We start from the raw sequence: 23,858 nt of genomic DNA on the forward strand, positions 1-23,858 counted from the left end.
TAAAGAAAAAAAATATGCTTTTTAATAAAAAAATAAGTAAATTATATACATGATTTTTTGTAGCTATTTAAGAATGTAATTAAAAAAAATTTTAAGCAGGAGAGTTAAACAATTATTGTTTTTACGGAAAACTTTTTAAAAAACTTAAAAATTGTATGTAGTAATAAATATATAATCACTATTTGGTAACATTTAAAGAATTATCAAAATTAAATTTAATTATTATTATTTTATATTTATCATAGCGTAAGTAGGATTTTATGAACAAGAAGATAATATGTATATTTCTAATACTAACTAAATTTAATCTGAAATGTATCTTTAAGATCTACTACTTAATAAAGTCAATTTCATTTAAATTTGATTAAATATCAAATAAAATACATACAAGTATGCAATTTACGACAGTTAATTTAGATAACAGTATTAAGAAATTTGATCTAGAAAAACAGGTAGTTTGGACTACTTTAAACAGCCACTTCATAAAATTTCTATCAATAAACATTATAATAATGTATTTATTGTGAGTTGAATTTTAATTATAAATACATATTTTATATGAATATGTAAAAAATCATTTTGAATTTTAAGTAGGATTTAAATAATTACTTACGAATAAAACACCGTAGGGAATATGTTACATTATATCGAGATTCTCACAACTGTATGTAAATATGATACATTAACGTGATTCATCTACGTTCTACGTTGTTTGACTCATATTGACGTACATAATGGTGATTCAGAACGAATACTTATGAAACATTGTATGGAAGGGTAAAATATATTTATATGAACATCCATAAAATTTAAGGTCAATCATAAAATTACTCGATTATAAAAATTCAGTAGTGTGTCAGTGATGAGTCAACGAATAATATAAATTTTGCAATATTACGTAATTTTGTTAATGTCACAATACTCTAGGTAACACTAACAAATAAACGTTACACATTTTATGATTGACGTTATCTATGCATATAAATCCAATATGAAATAATTATTGCAACAGTTCTATTTTGCTGTAGCGTGACGGTCTACTGCTGAATTTTTTTCGTGGCTTTAAGCTGTTGAGAAACATTGGTGTAATTTATCGCAATTTAAACTATATCGACGCTGCGTGATTCATCTGCTTGTTTTATTGTTGTTGTAGCATTACGCCTCCGCTTTCAATTATCTCGCAAAAACAGTACGATAAATACGGCTCGTCTGTCTTTTAATTTTTGCTCGAATTTCCTCGAAAATTTTCAATGCGATTTTAATTGCAAAGATTCTCAAACGCTAGCCACCTTTGTGCCTAATTAATAGGCTTGGCGACATTTGCCTTAATTGCGAATTTATATCTTCAACAGAGAAGAAAAAAAGGTTTATAAAAGAATTTCTCTTGCGTAACGAGAGGGCTACGAAAATATTCAGCCAACGTCAAAGTGCTTAAACTAGACTTTTTAGGAATGACTGTATTTTCTTTATGGTTATAAAAAGTCTTAAATTAGATGTATATTTTTAATTGCACGTAGTTTCAAAATACATTTCGTATTATATATGTATGTACTATATGTGTTGACTGAATTGCTTTTTTTTTACTTAATCTATACTATTCATTTTTCGCCACAAATAATTAAAACGCTAATTTTAGTTATATCATTTATTCTCTTTTTATAAATAGTTGCAATTTTTTTTAAATTTAATTTAATTTTTGAAAAAATTTCCTTTGACAAAACATAAAGTGTATTTATGCATAAATATTAATTTATGTAAAAATATTGTTGTACTGTTTTATTTATGAACTATTTCTTGAAAAACGATACATTATAAACATTTACTTTAATATAAAACGATTTTTTAAGTATTTTTTTGGTATATAAAAAATAAGTTTATTTATGGCAAAAATTTTGTTGTACTATTTTATTTCTAAATTATTTCTTTAAAAATGATTAAAAAAAGCATTTTAAAAGACAGTCAATAAAAATAAAATTAGAGTATAATTCAGCTTAAAAATAGATTTGTGGGAAAAAATCTTGTTGTACTATTTTATTCCTAAATTATTTCTTTAAAAATTATACATTAAGAAAATATAATCAATAGCTAAAACATAGACTGCATTAAACAATCAAAATCTTATTTGTATAAATCTAATGATACATTTAAATTGATATGTACAAAAAAAAATTATATTTTTTTTATTTGAAATATTTTTTTAAAATATAAAATCGAGTATATCTAATAAGTAATAAAAATAAAACCCGACTGTAATTATATTTATAAATTGATTTTTAAAAATTATTTCTCTAAAAACATTAATGTTTTATGGATTATTTCTTTACTGAAAATATTTTTTTAAAATAACTTACAAATTTATTTGTGGCAAAATTATTCTTGTACTGTTTTATTTATAAATTATTTATTTAAAAATGTTGAATTAAAAAACATTTTAAATATAAAATCTATTATATCTAACAATCAAAACCATATTTGAATAAACTAAGGATTAATAGATAAAAATATTTGTGGCATAATTTTCATTATACTATTTTATTTATGAATTATTTTTTTAGAAATGCTCAATTTAATATTTTGTAATAAACTAAATATAAAATAAAAATCTAATATTACAAATAAAATTAGAGTATAATTATATTGTACTTAAAAATGATTTGTGGCAAAATTTTGTTGTAGTTTTTAATTTATGAATTATTTATCTAAAAACGATACATTTAAAACATTATTTGAGTAAATCTAAAATAGAGTAAAATCCTATTTAAAAATTGATGTGTCAAAAGATGATAGTACCAAAATAGTAATAAATAACTCTAATATAGAAATAGTGGATAATATAAAATATTTAGGAGTAATTGTTGATACAAAATTAAACTTTAAAGAACATTGTAATTACATATTAAAAAAAATTAGTAGAAAAATAGGTTTATTATCTAGATTAAGAAATATATTAAGTATAAATACAAAAAAATTAATTTACAATAGTATAATATTGCCCCATTTTAATTATTGTGCAACACTATTAAATATGTTGAATAAATTAGATAAACAAATGTTGCAAAAATTACAAAATAGGGCAATGAGAGTAATCTTAAATAAAAATAGATTAACTAATTGTAAAAGTATGATTGATAGATTAGAATGGTTGAATGTTCAAGAAATATTGAGTATGAATGTTTTAGTATTTATATATAAGTTAGAAAATAATATGTTACCACACTATTTTAATAAGTATTTAATAAGAAATAAAGATGTACATAAATATAATACTAGAAATAGAGAAAATTTAAAGATAATTAAGTATAAGAAAACGAGTACGGCTAGGGGAATTATGTACGGAGGTTTTAATTTATATAATAGTCTTCCAAGAGAAATCCGAAACAGCAAAAATATAACGGGTTTTATAAATGGAATAAAAAAACACCTTCGTACATATAGAAATAAAATATTATAATATTAAGTCTTTATTATTGTATATTTTTTCTTTCTGTTATGTATTTTTTATATATTTTTATATATGTTTACTAAATTTGTTAGATGTAAAGATTAGCTATTAAGCTAAATAAATTAATAAAATAAAATAAAAATAAATAATAAAAAATTGTAATGCAATTTTATTTATGAATTATTTCTTTAAAAGCAGATCTAATTATAAATTAGGATCTTAATAGATATGCATAAACTTAACATAAGTACAATAAACAAATTACTGATGGGATTTAGTTAGGTGTATTTATATAATTCGTGTTATTACTCTATTGTATATTTCAGAGAGTTATGTATTTTTAGAACAAAAGCTTTACATATAAGCTGCTTATAAATTTCATAGAAATATTCCTCCGAATGTCCAGATTATACAAATTGCCGATAACGCACGCACACAAACACCGAAAGCAAAAGCCCAACGATAAACTATTGAAAAGTGTGGAGGTTCGAAAAATAAAAAGGCACACCGGTGGTAACAGGTGCATTTTAGGATCCCAGGTAGAAATAGGTGTAGGCGTAACCGACAGTTTCTCGGTATGAGGATAATGGAGAAGGTGTTTTTTTTTTATATTCAACATCCACCTATTCCTAAACAATTTACGGCCTTCTTGAGGCGTCAGTAAAAAAGTATTCTTCCAGAGTCAGGTACCGAAGCAGTTAAAAAAACAATAATTATTTTTACAGGTGTAAGCTTTCTACTATGTCAAATGTTCAAATATTACACAATGAAGTTATAAACTCTTAATTTACTTGTCATTAAAAGCAAATCCCTCGGTTGCCAAAGAAATCACGATATATTCCAATTTAGAAAATTTTCAAAGAGTTTTGTCTCATGGACCATGAAAAGATTAAGCACTGTCTATCACAATTCATCAACTAATTTAAGTTGGAAAATACTATAGAGGTGAATTAATGATATTTTTACCGCCTACATGTCATTTCAGAGGTCTCAAGTAGACACGACTTTAATCTTGACGTAGTATATATCTGACCCAGATCTATATAATGCTATTGCTTAGGTCATTTTCTTTGTTCTGGAATTTTAGATAGTTTCTATAGTAAAATACAACTGTATTTTTTAGTTTTAGGTAACAGTAATGTGGTTTTGTTTTTAACCACAATAAATATCCTTTATAATATTTATTGCAATTTATTTTAATTCATAAAACAATGCTCTCAACTATTTTTAATGTATTAAATCAATATAAAATAATAAAACTATTTTTTTAATAATCATAAAAATTAACAATTGCAACATTACGATTTTTGACCGTTACATTTTTTTATACACACAAAGCGTCGAATTAATCATGGAATTAATATTGCACTGTTACTATTTACATCATTTTTAAACTATTTAGAAAGTTAACTGTCCCTTTAGGTAATACAATTCACCAATAATTGGTTAATTATAACGGCGTTGATTTTGGAACGATGCAAATCGTGAATCATAAATTGAAATTCGTCTTCGAAATCGTTGCACGATTTGACCGCAAGTCGTGTCGCAAATTGCCGTTAGGTTTAATACCGAATGTAACCAAAAGTAATGACTACTGAACCGTTCAATATTGTATGTTGTTAAAATAATATATGTATGTATATTATATATAAAAGACTAACGCTGAATGTATTTTCATCACACAGTCTTCAAAGTTGAAATCGCGATTTATGATCTTGTACTATTCGAATTTTATGGGTTATGGTTGTTTTTGTATTATAAATAATACTAATTCAATTTAACAGCTGCCTGCAGTTTTCCACGCACTCGATTATAATCATCACCTGTCGCAGGTCAAAAAAATTCCTTCCGGCGAAGCCGCAATATTTCTCTGCATAAAAATGCATAAAATATAATATTTTATTATTTATATTATATTATAATATGTATTTAAAAATATTTTTTAATTCTCTAGGATTTTAAAAACGAAATTACAAATATTTAAAAAAAAATATATTTGATAATAATTTATATTTTTAAATATTTTTTAACAATGTTATAATTTTTTTAATCAGATTATGCTGTCTAACGAATTTAGCAATACTTTTTTTAGAACAAGTTTCATATTAATATAATTATTTTTATAGGTATACATATAAATAAAATTATATAATCCCAGTAGATTTTTTAAAGGATATACAAGTATTTTATAATATACTATATTATTATTATAAGAGAAGGAATTCATAATAAATGCAACGAGCAGTTGACCCAGTATTTTAATTGCAAATTTTAATGAGTGGATGAAAGAATTGCACTTTTTCAGGCCAAGTATTATATAATGCTTGAGTGTTGTGTGGTATTATTATATTATCAGTTTTCTAATAAAACAACATTATAATTATTTTTATAAAATAATTGAGTCAAAACGACGTGTAATAGTTACGCAGTATAATTCTTAATTTCCCCAGAAACTTTATTGCGATATTTTAAAGTTAAAAGATACGTCGTTCGGTATTATCAGATCTTCGAATTTAGTACAAACATTTCTTAGAGACAGTCAAATCTGATTTTATTAAATTAGTAGTAATTTTATATATAGTATTTTATAAAAAATAAGATTTAAACGAAAATAAAATAAATATGTATTTAAATGATAATTTTCACCAGTTTTTATTTCATTTCCGGCTTTAGTTCATTTCCACCAGTATATATTAAACATATCTAATGGAAGTTCAAAAGCTATGATTTCATTTGATTAAGTTAGGTTTGATTAATTCATTTAGGTTAGGTTAGCAAATAGACATTTCGCAACTGTCAATCAAGGTTTCATAGACATTTTAGAGCAAAATAATTTTACCGCCTTTCAGCATTTACTTTCACTGATATTATATGTATATGTAGATGGTATTTATTTGATTTTTTATATCACAATTTTTAGGTGCACAAAAAGTCGCGATTATGTCCTTTATTATAACCGTGCGGCTATGATATCAGCGCTCGCGATTGCGTTCTTCTTAATGAATTTGCCAGACACAAAGATACTCTCGGCGTTTTTCATTTTTTCTAAATATATATTTTAACAGACGTATTTGTAGTAGGAATAAAAATATGTAATAAGTTTGAACTATTTTAAAAAGGACAAACTACAAATAAACTTTAAAATAATACCTTTATATTGTTATCGCTTATATCTAAGTAACCTTATTTAAATTTATGGAATATTTTTATTAATATATTTGTATATATAATTTTAAATACTTTTATTGATAGTTTTGAATTATGGTTAAATTTATTTTTAACTGTAATTTTTTCTTTATTTCGCATTTCAAATTTATATATTTAAAATATTATATAAAAAGACGGAATAGCATAGTCCGTAACGTCTCAGACCAGTAACTCTGGGGTTGCAGGTTCGAGCCCCGACAGCGACATCGATTTTTTATTTATAAAAAATGCGCTATTATAAAGACCCGACCCCAACTGGTTATAAATTATATTACGCATAATAATTTCTAATTATTGCTATAAAAAAATTAGCAAGTGCGGATGACATCGGCATATTTTTTCATGTTTGCAATCATACATTAATTAAATTCATATTGAACTTGTTCAAATATTTTCATTCTAACATCTGTTCTATTTTTTTATACCGACACATTCTACCGTGAAATACGACATCCATTTCAATTTTTCACCAAAGTCTCTCGCACGTGCGACCAATTTTCTAACTAAGCCGTGAAAACGACACAAACACCCGCCGAATAGTATCGCTCTTAAGCACCATGTAGCTGGTGCTGCACCCTCACCCCCTTTTCTTTTTTTATTTGCAGATAATTTTGTTCTATTCTTAATATTCGCCTTCTCAAATCGCTGAATTACTTCAGATATTTTTTTATATAACTCCGGCGGCCGCCCAGATTGGACGCATGTAAGTCTATGCAGCATCAATAACATGACTACAATATTGTAGTGCTATCTATCAAATTTCTACTCTAGATTTTGATAGTGTATAAGTAGTTATTTATTTCATCCCTTATTTTCGATTAAACAAACTGACCTTGCCTCTCGCAGACTGTCGAGGCGCCTGATTAAAATGCAAACGGCGCATTCTGTTTGTGTAACGTTACGGCCATTGACTTGACGCATTCGACGTTTGCGCAAATCGTCGGCAAACACGTCACGTACCCGAGATATGCAGGATTAAACCCCGGTGGAGATTGAACCGAGTTTTAGAGCGTTTGCTGGAAACAAGACGGAATTGAGAAACGAGCGATTTCCTGACCCTTTCGGCTGGGTCGACTGACCTGTTGAAGGCCACAAAGGACGGAGACAGTGACACAATTACCGGACGATGATTCAATCGGTTGTTCTGATTCACACGATAAAATCTGCTTTGAGAAGATTGTTTCTCGGAAAAATCTAAAATCATAGTTTTCCTTATCGCCAACATCTCTACTAACATTTTTTTTACCAGCACCAGAGTGGTAAATCAGTGATTGATACCTGAAAAATATGGTTACGAATCTCACATGGACCCTTTGGTTTTTCAATTTCTATCTTATAATATCTAGGAGATCAGAATAAGTGAATATAATATATTTATAATACAAATCAATCATTACAGATGAGGTTTTCCTAGATTTTCATATTCTCACGGATGAATCTCATAATAAACCATTAAAATAAAATTGAATCATTGATATTTCTAATAGGTAAAAATGCTAACTAGTTGTGATACATAATCTCTAGAGATAATAGCCATAAAGTATGAATTTGCATATTTTATTTTTTAACATCAGATTTATTTATTTAATGTTGTTTGGTGTAATCTTCAGAGATAAAAACATGCATTAAAATAATTTTTAATGTAAAATTGATAAATCATATTTTTATTTTGAATAATATGTCTGAAGCAAGTTTAAATTATATTTATTACTATTAATGAGCTCCAGTATTTTTGATTAAAAATCTTAATCTCTAAATTAATTTTATTTATTAGCTTACTCGAGTCTCTGACGTTGTTATAATTTCATTTTGCACAATCTTGTATCTGGTGATTCCGCACATTACAAGTGTAGGTGTATCGAACTTAAAAAAGTATCAATCCAGAAATTCAGGATTATTTTTATAAATTAATATGATATATCTTCTTTTTGAGGCGTAGTTTTGAGATTTTTTTATTTAAATATTAAGCTATTTACTAAAAACTAAACTCCAGATTATTGATCTTATGGAAATAATGATATTAAAAACGAAAAAATAAGTATATGAATATATCTCACACTAATGCAATTTAAGATTTACGCATAATTTTTGATATAAAAAAACAATTATTCCACTCATATTAATAGCATTTGTAAAGTAGCGATAAAAATAAGGTAATAAAGCAATAGTAATTTTCCATAGCTTTGATAACATAAATACGTTTGAAATATAATACTACGTAAAAAATTATTGCTAATATATATAAATAAAATATATTTATATTAATAAATAAAACTGATTGAATTACATAGTTTGGAAAGTCAAATTTCTCCGTTGTACTATAAACGACGGATCGCACGCCACGCAAAGAGTAGTCTGAGATGAACAGTTTTATTTATTCTGACTTTATTAAATATTATTCAGCGCAGGCGCATGTAGCGAGAGCGTGCGTTACTAATAAAATAAAGAATTCCGAGAATCCTATGGGGTTGCTATCGTAAACAATATATGCATAAATGTAATTTATTTTATTTTATGTGCTACTTTTAGTGCATTGTTTTTTTCTCTGGTTGTTTCTAAATTATTACAATATTATATAACGTTTTTTGCCAAGACTTCAAATATATTTTTTTTAATTTCAATTAAAATTTTGAATATTTAACAAGCAATTGCAAAATATCAAAAAAAATTAGACAAGCAAAATTTTTTTAATTGTAACTATTAACTATTTCTGACTAAAAATATTAATTAAAAAATATTTTTTGCTAAAGTAAACTATAATTATGGTTCATAAATAATAAATAAAATAGACGTCACTGATTTACAGTATGGTGTATTACTAATTACGTAGTAGTTGTTGATTGTGTTTACTTAGTTGTAGCGCATTAGACCAACGCCTGTCAAGATTTACATTAAATAAATAAATATTGCCGTTAATTAAAAAAATATTTAAGTAATTCATGCAAATGTTGATTCAAAGCAAATGAAAATACTATGAATCTTAGACGCACGCCAAGGGACTTAGAAACTTAGATTCAATGTTAAAAAGCATGACCTTATTTATTTTATTATAATTATCAGTTCAATAACATTACGAATGCATTAAATAAAATAAGCAATTATTTTGATACACATTAAATATAATTGTGTTATCAAAAAATGGGGAATTCCGGCGAATAAAAATATAGTTTTAGTACCTTTTATCTTACTATGTATTAATATGATTATTTTTTGGCATATTACTGATAAATGGTTTCTAAAAATATTTATCTTTTATAATTCAATTGCAGACGATAACATCTATTTGTCATATTAATTCAGTTTATTTTTACTCATAAGTACTTGAGATTACAGATTCTATATCAATGTCGTATTATTATTGACTCACAGTTTGAGAAGCTGTTATAAAAAATGTTCTAAAATTGCTGAGTTAAAATTATTTATAATGGACCAATTATGTTTTAAATTATTTATATATTAAATTTTAAATATATTTGATTGCTTGTGAGCTTTCTAAGGAATTGGTTACTTCATCTCTAATTGCCACTTAAATACTCTTTATTGTACGATTTTATGATTTTGAGAGGTTGCAAATGTAATTAGGGTTTTTAGAAATGGAAGCTTCGTGATACAATAAGGAGAGTCGCTAATGGAAATGGGTAATGAAATGCAATAAGTTGTAAAACGACCGAAATATGGCGCTATGCTTGAAAGGACGTGAAAGGGGTCGACAACCGGCGGTCGTGAAAATATGTCGAACGAAACCTTTCGCATTTGAACCGCTTCTGGTGCTGTCTTTTTTTACACGAAGCTGCTATTCGGATTGCAAAAATAGTTGCACTACCTTTTAAAACCACTACGAGGGAGAAATGTGTAAATGTGTTAAATGTGAAAACTTTGAGAATATCTGCATAAATTCTGTTATATATTATCAGGGCTTTTTTGAAACGATAAAGGTGCCGGAACTCACTTCTTGTCTAGTTTTTTCATATCTTCAGGTCAATATATTTGGTTAAATATGTGAGCCTAAAGTGCAAGTTCAACATTTTTGCCATCTAGCATCCTTTTTTCAATTGATTCTTTCAACGTGGATCATTTTTTACAGCAGCTGCAGCACATTTATAATAGGGTTAAAAATCAGATCCCACTGCGACGGCGACGGCACGATTTTACTGCTTTTGACATGGATTTTTGACTTCTGAGAACGGATAATTGTTTTTTGCGCTCTTCTATTGATCAAAATTTGGTTTAGACGTGCTTCATTCAATTCTCACTTATTGTAAGTCGTAATATTGCTATAAAAAATTACTGTGACGTTACGATTTTATCGTTTTTTTGTGAGGATTCTAAATAGGGACTTCATTTGGGGGGCAGGTAGAGGCATTTGCTTTAAAGCACACGATACGGATATACGTTCGATATATAATACGTTCGATATTAAACACAGATTTTTTTCAATAATCTTCTGCTATCACATAAAAATCAAGACATTGAAGTAAGTACTCAAATATTCCTTTTACCGATTTCATGTTCGATGAAGTCTAAAAATAAATGAATCGGTGAATTCATTCCAATACATTCGATATAGCATCGTACATTCACAATGAGGGTGTTTCTTTTTCTTATGGTGATTGATTCATCAATTATCAATGAAATTATATTTCGATTGAACAATTTTTTTACATACATTTTTTCCCATTTCATCACTTATATGATTCACAATATTAATGCATACGTTTGTTGAATAAAGAATACGAGCCATTTCAATTCCATTCAGTTCATGCAGATAAATTTCACTTTTAAAAGTATAAAATTATTGATTTACCTTTGCTACCCTATATGCACTTATTTTGCTGTTATTACTTTTACGCGAGATTTGCAAAAAATGTTTTTAATCTTCATTTTTTCGGCTTCAGAAATATTTTTAAAGCTGCTTTGTGTGCAGCAGATTCTCTGTGGTCGAAATTGTAGCATCTTATCTTTCCCAGAATATGTGATTTCATTGTCGTCCCATTCTTTTGAAATTTTCATTTCCATCGTCGTTTCAGTTCCAAAAGTTCCAACATTTCTGAAAGGTGTGCAGCCAAGTTCAACCGTTAATTTTTATTTAACAAAAATATTTTTTTTATCTAATAACCAGCAATCCGACCAATCATATTGTGTGCTATTAATAATCCATTTTGTATATATGTTAAATACTATGGTCATATATATTGAATACTACATTATAATATGTTTTTAGTTGGAAATTGAAATTAATACACTGCAGTGATGTTTTGCATTTAATTATTCTAAATTTTGAACACTCAATTAGCGAACGTGCTCGGCAATAATAATAAAATTGCGGTACAATTTTAACTAAAAATTGAAAATTATATTGAGGCGCCGGCGTGTTGCTATCGCCGCCGTCAAAGCAGTGTTGCTAAAGTGGCCAAATAAATCGGCCCCCCACATCACGAAAAAATTCTACCTCACCGTCGAGTCCCTAATCATAGGTGAACTTCCCATTTTTTACGGTATTATCAGTGATTCTTAATAATCAGGTTAAATAAAAAATATATAATATGTACATATATAATAAAAACCATACAAATAGAATCGTTTGATCTGAGCGCGCCTTTACACCTAATAATCGAAATCGAAACACCCTTATCAGTATCTAAAGACAATCTCATCCCTCAATCACGGGTCAACTGCTCATTTTTCCACATCCAGAGCTTATCCCAACAAAAAATCCGATGATCCTAGGGGTGCCGCCACACGTCGCCCTAAAACACAAAGGGAATCGTGGAAACGTTCGTTCGCACCATCAAGACATGATCCACCGTGGGATTTGGAAACGTATCGATTCGGTGCTTTATGGCCGATACTATGTATATATATACCTCGCATTGATATATTCCAAATGTAAAGTACCCACACACAGACAGAGATGTAGAATCTCGTAGTAAAATCTACAAACAAATAAAGGCGTCTTTTAAATTTGTCCCAGCGTCTCGTATTTTCCGCCAGGGGCGTAATCGAACACTTTGTTTCGAGTGCCGTTTCTTCTAGTTTGCAGCCCGGGGCGTTTTCAATTTGGGCAAGAAAACGGGGCCGGATTGGCAATTTTAAAATTGCCAATCCGGATTATCGCAAGGAATCAGTAAAATCTTTTGTAATTATTGATCAAACAGTTGAATTTTAGGTTACCATTATTTTTGTTACATTTGCTGGTAAAAATCAAGTAACAGATTATTTTTTATTTTTTGAGTTTGACAAAAGTTATGGTCTGCTGCAATATGTTTTTAAAATAAATTGTGGTTCATTGATCATTTTACTATTATAAATTACATTTAAATTCGAATACAAGTATTTTAATCCAATCCGCCTCTGATCATGACTGAAATATAAAAATACATTCTTACTAACTTAATTAATATAAGCTTAAATAAATTGGAAGAGAATTGTTAAAATTAAAAAAGAGATGGGAGAAATGTTGAAAGTTGGCACTCTTATCAATGTCGATAGAGAGTTGTGATAATAATTGATACGGAATTGATTGATTAGGATTTGTGAAAGGGTCTGGCTTCTTTCTGTGATTTAATTTGCTAAAAGGAAAGGAGGTAATGGGAAGGGAAAGGCAATTTGATGACGCAAATGCGAAGAAGTGTCGATAGTTTGCCTATATAAGTATACAGGGATTTCGTTGTTATATTTATATTAGATACTATTTTAAGAAAAGTTTCACAATATATGCTATTGTATGGAATGTCTAAATTTATAAAAAGGTTTGACATTGAACTTTAGGAAAATAATTGATATCATAATATATCAAATGCGTATCCATACGAGAGAAAGGAACTGTACGTTATATACAGACAAATAATAAAACGAGGAAATTGGGTCGAAAGAAAGCGCTCTTATCCGACTCGTATCATATAGTATAGAGTTTACGATACAGCAAAGCACTCATAAAGTATATTTTTTGTCGTGCACGTCGATCAGTAATATGTTTAGAACCATATTTTAGTATTTATTCGTTAGAATGGAGAACCAGATTTATAGCGTTTGATTTAACTCGTTTCTCCTCTGAATTCATTCGATTTTAATGGATAAATATCTATATTGAAGTTTTTACTACTATCTATAATGAGCATGATAATTGTCAGCCACGTTGATCGCGTAGATTGATGATAATGTAATTTATCACGCTCGGCAATTTATTTATTAAAAAAATGTTGCTACAAAAATTTGCATTAGTGATCTTTGGGGAAGATCCTATATTTAAACAAAGGGCTTATGGTTTATGTATAAATGTTTCCGAGGGGTCATGAAGACATATAATATGACACGAGAGATAAGTGAAATAATGAACTATAATTAGTAATCGCATTATTTTGTATCTTGTGCGATTCATGCAAAGCAATTTTAATTGATATTTTGAGCATAAAACGAGTAGTAGGTAAATTTGTTCCAAAACTGTTGTTCAAAAATTATCAATATGAACATAATTGTAAATAAATTGCTTGAGCAATTGCTGAATGAAGTCGTTAATGACTCATAATTGCTACAACGCGTCATAACAGGTGATGAATCTTGAGTGTATGTTATGACATCGAATCAAAGGTTCAATCATTTTAAATGAAGCGCATTGAAAAGCCAAGATAAAAAAGTTCTGTTTTCTTCTATTATGAAAGTAAAGTCTACTATGAATTTACACTATTAGGTCGTACTGTAAACTGTTACTGCATTACAGATTTTCATTATTTGCGTAGGGCTATCTATGGCTAACAATGCTTGGATTTTACGCCAGGATAACGCACGGGCTCAGATTTCACTATGTGAATTTAAAGGGGCTGAACCACCATATTCATAATCTATGCCTTCTTGTGGCTTGCTCATATTCCAGTTGCTAAAGCAGACATTGAAAGGTTTTGCAAAATTAGATGATAAAGACAAAATCGTCAATTGAGCCTAATACGCCTACAAAAGCCATTTTGGCTGTATAATATAATCCCAAACCTCAGTTTACTTACTCTAATTAAGATTTTTTTAATCAAAACTTACCGAACGGTATCAGAGCCTTCTTTATAAGTGTATTTGTAGGTTACATTATGCAAAAGTCGGTTGGGAACATCTGGTCGTAAGGAAAGGACGCTGACTTTCGTCCGTCCCTGTCCGTCTTGCCGCCTTCTCGGTCGTTAAGTTATTTTGTACACAAACCAGTTTATGTGTATCTATCTATACGCGGTTTCTCGCCAGAAGACGTTGGCCAGCACAAAACTTGTTTTTGAAAATAAAATAAAAACTCAGGCCATGGCGCGCCGACGCCCGCGCCAACGCAGCGGCGGTACAGAGAGTAAACACAAACTTTGCTCTACAAATATTTAACGCGAATTGATCTTATCTGTATAAGATTGCAATTTAAACAAAGAAGAGCTAAGCGATATAGATTCGATATTCACTTCCTCGAGATAGTTGATAGAGTCGGTTAGATTCGATATTTAAATGTGATACTTTCACGTCTAAATAAAGGTTAAGACCGCATGGACAGCATTCAGTTCTATTACATAAACGAGTTTTATGATACTATTGAGCTACTTTTAAATGCGCCACAATATAAATTGATTGTTTTCCTTAAAACAATTTTCTTTTGAATTCTTCTAATAGTGATAAAAAATATACTCGTAAATAATGTATTGTTGTACATACATATATGTTAATAAATAATATATATTATATTATGTATATTTTTTTTAAATATGCTACGTTTAAAGCATAGCATTATCCTGGAAAAAATCAGTATTTTAGTCAATGATTTCATGCATGAAACTGATGGTTTATTGGCAGTTTTGCTTAAAAGTTCATACCTTTATATCCTTAAAATATATAAAATATGTACTCAATTATTTTATTTTAAGTACTTCATAGTTAGTTAATAAATCGTTTCGGATTTAAGGAATTTAATTTAAAATAAATATTTCGTATCATCTTAGAAAAAGTCAAAATACTCATTGTATATGAATAGTAAAGCTATTGTGCATATAAAATATGCAAAACGAAACATATACCATCTAAAAAAAGTTTTTTTATAATGTCAAAATAATGGAAAAAATAATAATTTTAGTTCCTTGAATCATGCATAAATCTGACGACTTATTTCACAATTTTTCTTAAAAGTTTATACCTTCTAAGAACATTTTTACTTTTAATATATGTTAAGTATGCACTCAATTATTTTATTTTAGGTTTTTCATACTACTGTATTTTAGGAATTATATTAAAAAATATATCGTCTTCACTTAGATCGAAAAGTCAATAAATAAATTTTCTAATATAAAAAAATATAATTATAAAATTTATTATGTTTGTATAATAACTTATGCAAAACAAAAAACTCACTTTATGAATAAACTTTTCAGTTGTACTCTGTTCAACTTATAGCATAATTTTTCAGCAATATCCTGATTTTTTTATTTTAGTTTACATATTGACGATTTATTCAACGGTTTTGCTTAAAACATACCTTTCATACATTTTAAGAGCATTTTTATTTATAAAATATGTACTCAATCCTATTCTTATGTGTGTTTCATAGTATTAGCCTATTTTTAAATAAGCCAATTGATCGATTTGTATTTTATTGATTATGTTAAAAAATATTTCATCTTTTCTTACAGAAAGTCGTTTAAGCAAATTTTCTCTGCATGTAAAAATGACTATGCTTAGAAATTATGCAAATTAAAAAGTTTATGAATAAGCTTTTCAGCTTTTCATGTTAAGTTTAACATCTAGTTTTTTTATCAAGATCCTAAAAAAATACATTATTTTATTATACATTCATTTTTTCCAGTAGCCTTTTTATTCTTCGAAAATATGAAATGTGCAATTTAATAATTTCTTAATTGTGTATGTAGATATAAATTATTATGCTTCAAAATTATGTAAAAACGTGCTTAATGAATAAGGTTAGCTTCTAAGAACATTTTTATTTTTAAAATATTTCAAGTACGTATCAATTATTTTATTTTAAGAATTATATTAAAAAAATATATCGTCTCTACTTAAATCGATGCCAATAAATAAAATTTCTGATATAAAAAATAATATTTATGCAAAACTAAAAACTCACTTAATGAATATGCTTTTCTGGTATAACATGGTTTTTCAGAAATATCCTGCAAAAATCATTAATTTAGTTGATTTATCATGAAATTAAAACATGTTTTAAAACATTTTAAATATGAACTCTTACTTTATTTTAAATGCTTTTTTTATTTTGAAGTTACTTTTAGATGAGCCAATAAATAATTTTATATTTAAAAACGATTTAATGAATAATAAAATATTTGATATTTTTCATTATATCTATAGAAAAATTATAATGTAATATGAAATACAATAGGATGAAAAATACTTCTTATTTTAAAAATATTGGGCTTATTATTATAAAATAATATAAAAATATTTTTCTTATAAATTTTTCATAATCGGGCTACTTTTAAATGCCTAAATGGATTATTTTGTAAAATAAAATTTTCGTCATGATTGTTATTGCAGAAAGTAATTTTTCAATTTTAATGTTAAAAAATATTTTTTACAGAAATAGAAATTGAATTGGGCTACTTTTAAATGCGCCATATAGCTGTTTATTTTTGTGTTTAACTATATTTATCACATTCACAGTGTATAAAATATATATATTTATTGAGCGCTGCATTATAAGCGTTTATCAAAGTAGCGCTGTAGCTTACTTTTATATAAAAAAAAACACTTGTGGATATATACTTAGAGTTGATATATTTTTTTTGTGTCGCTTTTGGGTTACACAATATATAAACACCAATGTACTAATTCTTTAAAAAAATAATAATATTTTAACGACTTGCTCTATATGATTATTAATTTTGTTCATTTACATTTTTATTATCACGTGTTAGAAACATCATTTTACACAATGAAAGTGTTAACAACATCCATTTGTTTTCCAAAATCTATCCTCTACCGTCACACCATCATATCAAATACAAAAAAATCTCCATTGTCTCTTAATTGTTATCTCATGGGGGCATTTTGAATCGTAAGTGGAGCAGCCAGTGTTGCCAGCTCGTTGACTTCGACCATCTTCTTCTACTTCTTCTCCTGCTCTTGGGTCTTTCCCTCCTTCTCGCTGCCATTGTTTTCGTTTTTCGATCTGTGACTTGTGACCGCTAAGGACGCGTGCACCGATCTGAAGAAAAACCGGTTCTTCTCGATGTGCTCCTCAAACACATTTCACGTTGGCCTCTCTTAGCTGACCGCACGATAAATTTAACAGCCAATGTCTACTTCCTAAAGGCTCGACGTCTGACTCACACTCGACGACCTTTTCTTCCTCTTCCTCTCTACGCGCCTAACGGTTTTATATTCTCTTAAAACTCTTTTTTTAGTGTCATATGTAAAATAACGTCTTATTTGTATTACTATATCTCCAAAGAATAGATAGCATCATCAGAATAGAGATGTAGTGATAATATACATACATATGTAACTTAGTTGTGACTTATCAATCAGATCCGTGTAGAACGCTCTGAAGCTAGCCGCTAGTAATAACTATATTTTATTTAATAATTTATAATATGTGATAAATATAGATCATTTTTGCTTAATTTGTATTATATTAATGTATTCTCTAACTACTAGCTTTTCAAAATATATAACATGGTACAGGTTTATAATTATTAAATTTAACAAACTTAAACTACTACAAACTGAAAACTTTTAAATGAGATTTTTGATTCACTACAACATAATTATATATTACAAGCAAGGTAGTATATAATATAATTGAAAGTTTTCATACAATAGGCAAGTTGTGTATCACTTTATAAGAAAATAAGTTAAATTAAAACTCAACACAACTAAAAGTTCTCCATGAACTACTTTGTTTCAATGCTGTAAATACTTGACATTTCTACAATACAAATATGAATCTTGCTGTGATTTTCATTAATGAAATTTAAAAATATCAAGCGAAAATTTTTGTTCGGTTAAGGTTGCAAGACATAGGTAGATAAAGTGTATTAAAAGTTTTTTATACTATTTTAATATTTTATTTATATTTTACACGATATAATTTCTGATGCGCATGACACAAACGTCAGAGGAAAACTAAACACAAGATACACAAATATCAAAATGAGTTCTCATACCGATTTTTATTATTAAGTGAATCGATTTATGTACTCCCCGATCACAAAATAGACACCTTACTTACTTTATCACTTTAGCGCATGGTGCAAATAAGAATTATGTCGCCTCAGATGGGAATAATTTGTACGATTCACGTCGGCTTTATCATCGTTTACCTTGCGTCGTGCCCTAGATGCTGCGTAATGATGTAGATTTATCACCGTAGCAATATTTAACCATTAACTCGAAAATCTCCCTCGTCTCTTCTCTTTACTCATCTGTTTTTTTTTTATTTAAATTTCAGGTGTAGTGCATATACACGCAACTGCAGTGATCGTTGAGAAAATACAGTGCGTGATATCAATTGAGTGAGTGAACCTCAGTGAATTTTAGCACCAAGAACCAATTTAAGATGGCGGATAGTATGGCGTCTCGGCTGCTCGTCGTCGTCGCCATATGCGGCATGTCCGGATTTATATCAGGTAATTTTTGACCTTGAATCTTGCGTATGCTAGGGACAAATTTCGACTAGTTATTGCCCCCCAAGCTGCGGCGCTTAATTGCCTTGCACTTAAGGTCGTTTACGTGTTATTAGTGCTATTAAATCATATATTATGCATTCGTTAAATTGACGACTTAGTGGTATTGTCATCTTAACAATTTCGTGTTTAATTTTTAATTAATATTCAAGTAGCATAGGAACGAACTAGGACCAGTTTTTTTTACTATCATTAGAAATGTCCTTATTTTGCATTATGCTACTATACATAATATATTTTATTATCATTTAATTCTGACCATCATGACCTAATTCACAGATAAACACAATGTGGCATGATAAGAGAAAACTATTGTTATGGTCAGTTTTTTAATTACAATTTTTTCTTATTCATGATAATACTAAAAATAATACATGTGATTATTTGTATAATAATATTTTGTATTCTATTTATTATTATTATTTTTATATTGCAAAATGTATAGCAGTGCATTTTATTGCTGTCTATTACATTACCTTTTTGTCAAAAAGTAATTATACATTTTAAATAAAAACGATCTTTTATATAAAAAACAGTTACTTGCAATAATTACAGACCATTTACTAGCTGAATATTTAACTTACTTAATATATTTTAAAATTACTGAGCAAAATCAGTCAAAATAATTGATTGTTGCCACTTAAATAAAATATTTTTTAAATTACCCAAAAAAATATTTACTTGATTTTTATAATTTATTCTTAAAAATACGATCCATAGTTATGTTGTAGACATATTTATGATATTTTTTATGTAGAAAAAGGCAAAAAAAAACTAATTAAATTATAACAAACTTTTGTACTAAATATAGATTTTTGTTATTGTAGCGATGTATATAGTGGATTGCTATTATTAGTGTTTGTGTACTTTTTTAATCATTATTTACGAATATTTTCATTTATTTTTAAGTGAAATTATGTGCTAGTAAAAATATGGCATATGTAGTTTTTTACTTTTATAAATTTATAGCATGTGTAGTTATTTTTGCATTAACAATATTTTGATTATCTACAGAATATAATCAAAATATTGTCAAACCATTTTTTTCTAAAATTTGCTAACTTTTACTAAATCTGTGTTATAGAAATATTTTAATAACTGCTAATTTTATTGAGATTTATTTTGCCATAAAAACAATTATAAATTTAAATGAAGTAAAACTTTTAAAATGAATACAAAAATAAGTATAAATTTACACATAAATTTGATTATTGAATCTATACATGGGGGGGGGGGGGAGGGAAATGTAAAATGTAATTTTAACAAAAATATTTTTCTATAACATGCGTGTAAATTTTTATTATCTACGAAATCTTATAAAAATATTTTAGAGTAGTTTGTTATTGATTTATAATATATTTAAAAAAAAAAATATTTTCTAAATTTTAATTAAATATAATCTAATATACGAATTTTGCTTAGTTTACAGTGATTCTCAAATATTATTATTGTAGAGAAGTGTTATAAATTCACATAAATCTGAGTCGGGGTAAAATATTTTTTTCTGTAGTAATTATTTTTAAATATAAATAGTTATTTTTTTATCTACACTGCAAATTTTGTGCTATCTAAATTATAAATTTTAAACATTTAATAAAGAATTTAATAAATAATATTATTAAATCAGTGTTTTTAAAATATTTTATTAAATCATTATTTAATATCTAGTATACAAATTTGAGTATTTTTCAAAATTTTTCATTGTAAAAATTATTACAAATATATATATATAAGTAAAGCAAAACATTACGCTTTCTATTTTTTCCTTTATTTTAAATTTCTTACTAGCTTTTTTGCAATATAAATTACTCCCTTTGTCCTATAATAATAGTAGCAGGTGAATATTTAAACGGGATTTATTGGCAAATGCAGCTGTAAATTACATTGTAGCGCAAAATTGCGAAGCCTTCAATCAAAATCAATGTTTCATGAAATCTGTCATTTGCTTCGAAATATCTTTTTTTTTTTAGGTTAACCTAATTATTACGAATTGTAATTATTTTTCTAATTTCATTATTTTCTTCAGCTAAATATCAGACCATTGTAAAAATAATTTTAAACTAAAAAAATATACTACAAGTTTAAAATGCAGTAACGAAATTATTGAAAAATTCAGAAACTATTCAAACAATCAAAATAACAATTAGGAGTAATATTTTTAATTTATTGTTTAATTTAATCTAGTTTTTCGCTCAACTGCATCTATCATAATAGGACAGAGGAAGTATTATATTATGTATTTTAAACTTGGTTGTGTGTAAGAAATAACCGATTTTTTCTGGCATGTATAGTAATTTTTGATTTGTACACAATTTATTCAAAATATCTTCGATACATTTATTATTATTAAATTATAATATTTTATATACAGAAATATACCTAATTCTGCCGGTTTTTGCCGAAAAGAATAATTTTATTATCTGCAAAATAAAATCATGTTTATATAAATATATATTTTTTATAAATGATTTATAAACATTTCCTAATAATTTCTTTAATATAATTCAATATGGGAATTTTGCTTATATTTAAAAATATTATATTTTATACATATATCCTATTTGATATAAAACGCTATTTCATTTTTACTATTTTTGGCATCTGTAGTTATAAATATTTGTTATCTACAGAATTGAAAAAAATTTTTTAGCAGTTTTCTAGTTTTTATAATATTATAAATTTTAATTAAATAAAATAGTGTCCTTAGTTTTTTTGTACCCTGTTTTTATGTATGACAAATATGTTTTAAAAATAATTTTAATAACCTAATTAATATAAGGTAACGAAATAGAAACAATATAATTACATAATTAACAAGAATTCATTTCATTATTATCCATTTAAGTGCCACTTAATTTTTTTTACTGATTTTAGTAGGTTTAATATATTTTTTATAATATATGACATATGTATATATGTTTATTTATTTTAATAAATTACCTAAAATTAAAACTATATTGAGAAAAATATTTGGATATTTTGGGTTTAAATTTTTTTTTATGGTATTTTACTATTTATTTTTATCGTTGTTCTCTCTGCTAAAATAAATTTGTGAATAAAACATTGCATTACAAAAATAACTATTTTTTGAATATTTGCTATGAAAATTTCTTTCGCCTATAATATAAAAGAGGTTGAATATTTTTATAGGTCCTTCATCTATCTGTTTATGTATAGTAAATCAAACATAAACATACAGCATATGTGATATTGATTCAATACGCAAAATCGAGATAATCGAATTTGGGCAGCGCACGGTCACAGTTATTTAGTGATCAGTGTTTGACATTCAACATTTGCGAGATTATTATAATTATGTAATAAAAAATAGCACATCGTTAATATTCACAAAGCTTTATGTATGTAGTTAAAGATTATGTTGTTCAAGTTTAATAAACGAATCATAACAAACTTAATTTAATAACACCATAATAATTTTAGCTCCCACTTTCACTCGCTTAAATCTACCCAAATTAAAATCAGTAACCCAGCAGCCGTCGCTTATTTGCACACCTGTTTGTATATTTCCCTGGCGAAACTTTATAAAACATATCTCAATTTAGAAATAAATCTAAACACTCAGATTCGATTCCGGCACTCTCACTAATACTGTAATTTTCGCGATACGAATCCTAATCAAACAATTTGTGCTCGTGTGTGTTATCTTTCGGACATATTACACGCACACAAATTAAAGACAACTTAGACAAACACACGGGAAAAGGATTTCGCAATAACGGACGCCCGTGGGCAAACAGTCCGTAAATAAATCTAAAACTCGAAATAATTTATCGCCTAGGTAAACTTTGATACGCGAAACAAATCAAATTCGGGACGTGCCCTGCGATAATTCTCCATTTGTGAATACGAGATGGGAGAGCAGGGCTGGATTCGGGCGCCAACAATGCGATCAGGGATGACCTTTAGATTTCGTTGAAATTCGAAAAATAAATCTAAGCGAAATCCGATTTTGTAGCACCTTCTTTGATCAGTTATAAGGATAAATGTATAGGTGTTTCTCTTTGCTTTATAATATGATTAATATTATAAATTAAAATAAATATAAATTCTACAGATTACGCTAATATATATATATTTAATAATTTTTATTTACATTTCAATATATAACTGCCTTAGTATATAAACATATAATTTAAATATACAATATAATTTAAAATAAAATTAACGTATTGTGTATATATAAAGAAAAAATATAGTAATAGAGTAAAAATTTGCAGTAGTAAGGTCCATGAATAGATCTCAGGACAATCTTTTAAAACTGCTGAAGCAAATTTAAAATAACTTTTGCCGATATTTATCATCATTATTATCTCAGACTATATTATAAATTATCAATATAATATGTTATCTGTCACTAATCTAATGGTTTTGTCTAACTATGTTTCAAAATCATTGGACTCTGGTGTACAAGTGGACGTCGTATACACAGATTTTGAAAAAGCATTTGATAAAGTTAACCATGCTTTACTTGTAAAAAAGTTATCTAATTTCGGGTTTCCTGAAGATCTCATAAATCT

General features: G+C 27.1%; 1 protein-coding gene across 4 annotated transcripts in view; it reads left to right on the plus strand.

Moving 5' to 3' along the window:
* LOC148238309 (fasciclin-3-like) overlaps nt 1–23,858 on the plus strand; it is a 256,136-nt gene that overhangs the window by 2,129 nt on the left and 230,149 nt on the right. For all 4 annotated transcript variants that reach the window (XM_088181407.1, XM_088181485.1, XM_088181578.1 and 1 more), the window contains exon 2: nt 19,086–19,263. In XM_088181407.1, coding sequence (XP_088037533.1) covers nt 19,194–19,263 — 70 coding nt within the window. In that variant the 5' untranslated portion in view covers nt 19,086–19,193. The remainder of the gene's footprint in view (nt 1–19,085; nt 19,264–23,858) is intronic.

The sequence above is a fragment of the Plectrocnemia conspersa genome, unplaced genomic scaffold (assembly GCF_051122295.1).
Source record: "Plectrocnemia conspersa isolate PC_06_02 unplaced genomic scaffold, ASM5112229v1 ptg000001l, whole genome shotgun sequence".
In the NCBI taxonomy this organism is placed as follows: domain Eukaryota; kingdom Metazoa; phylum Arthropoda; class Insecta; order Trichoptera; family Polycentropodidae; genus Plectrocnemia; species Plectrocnemia conspersa.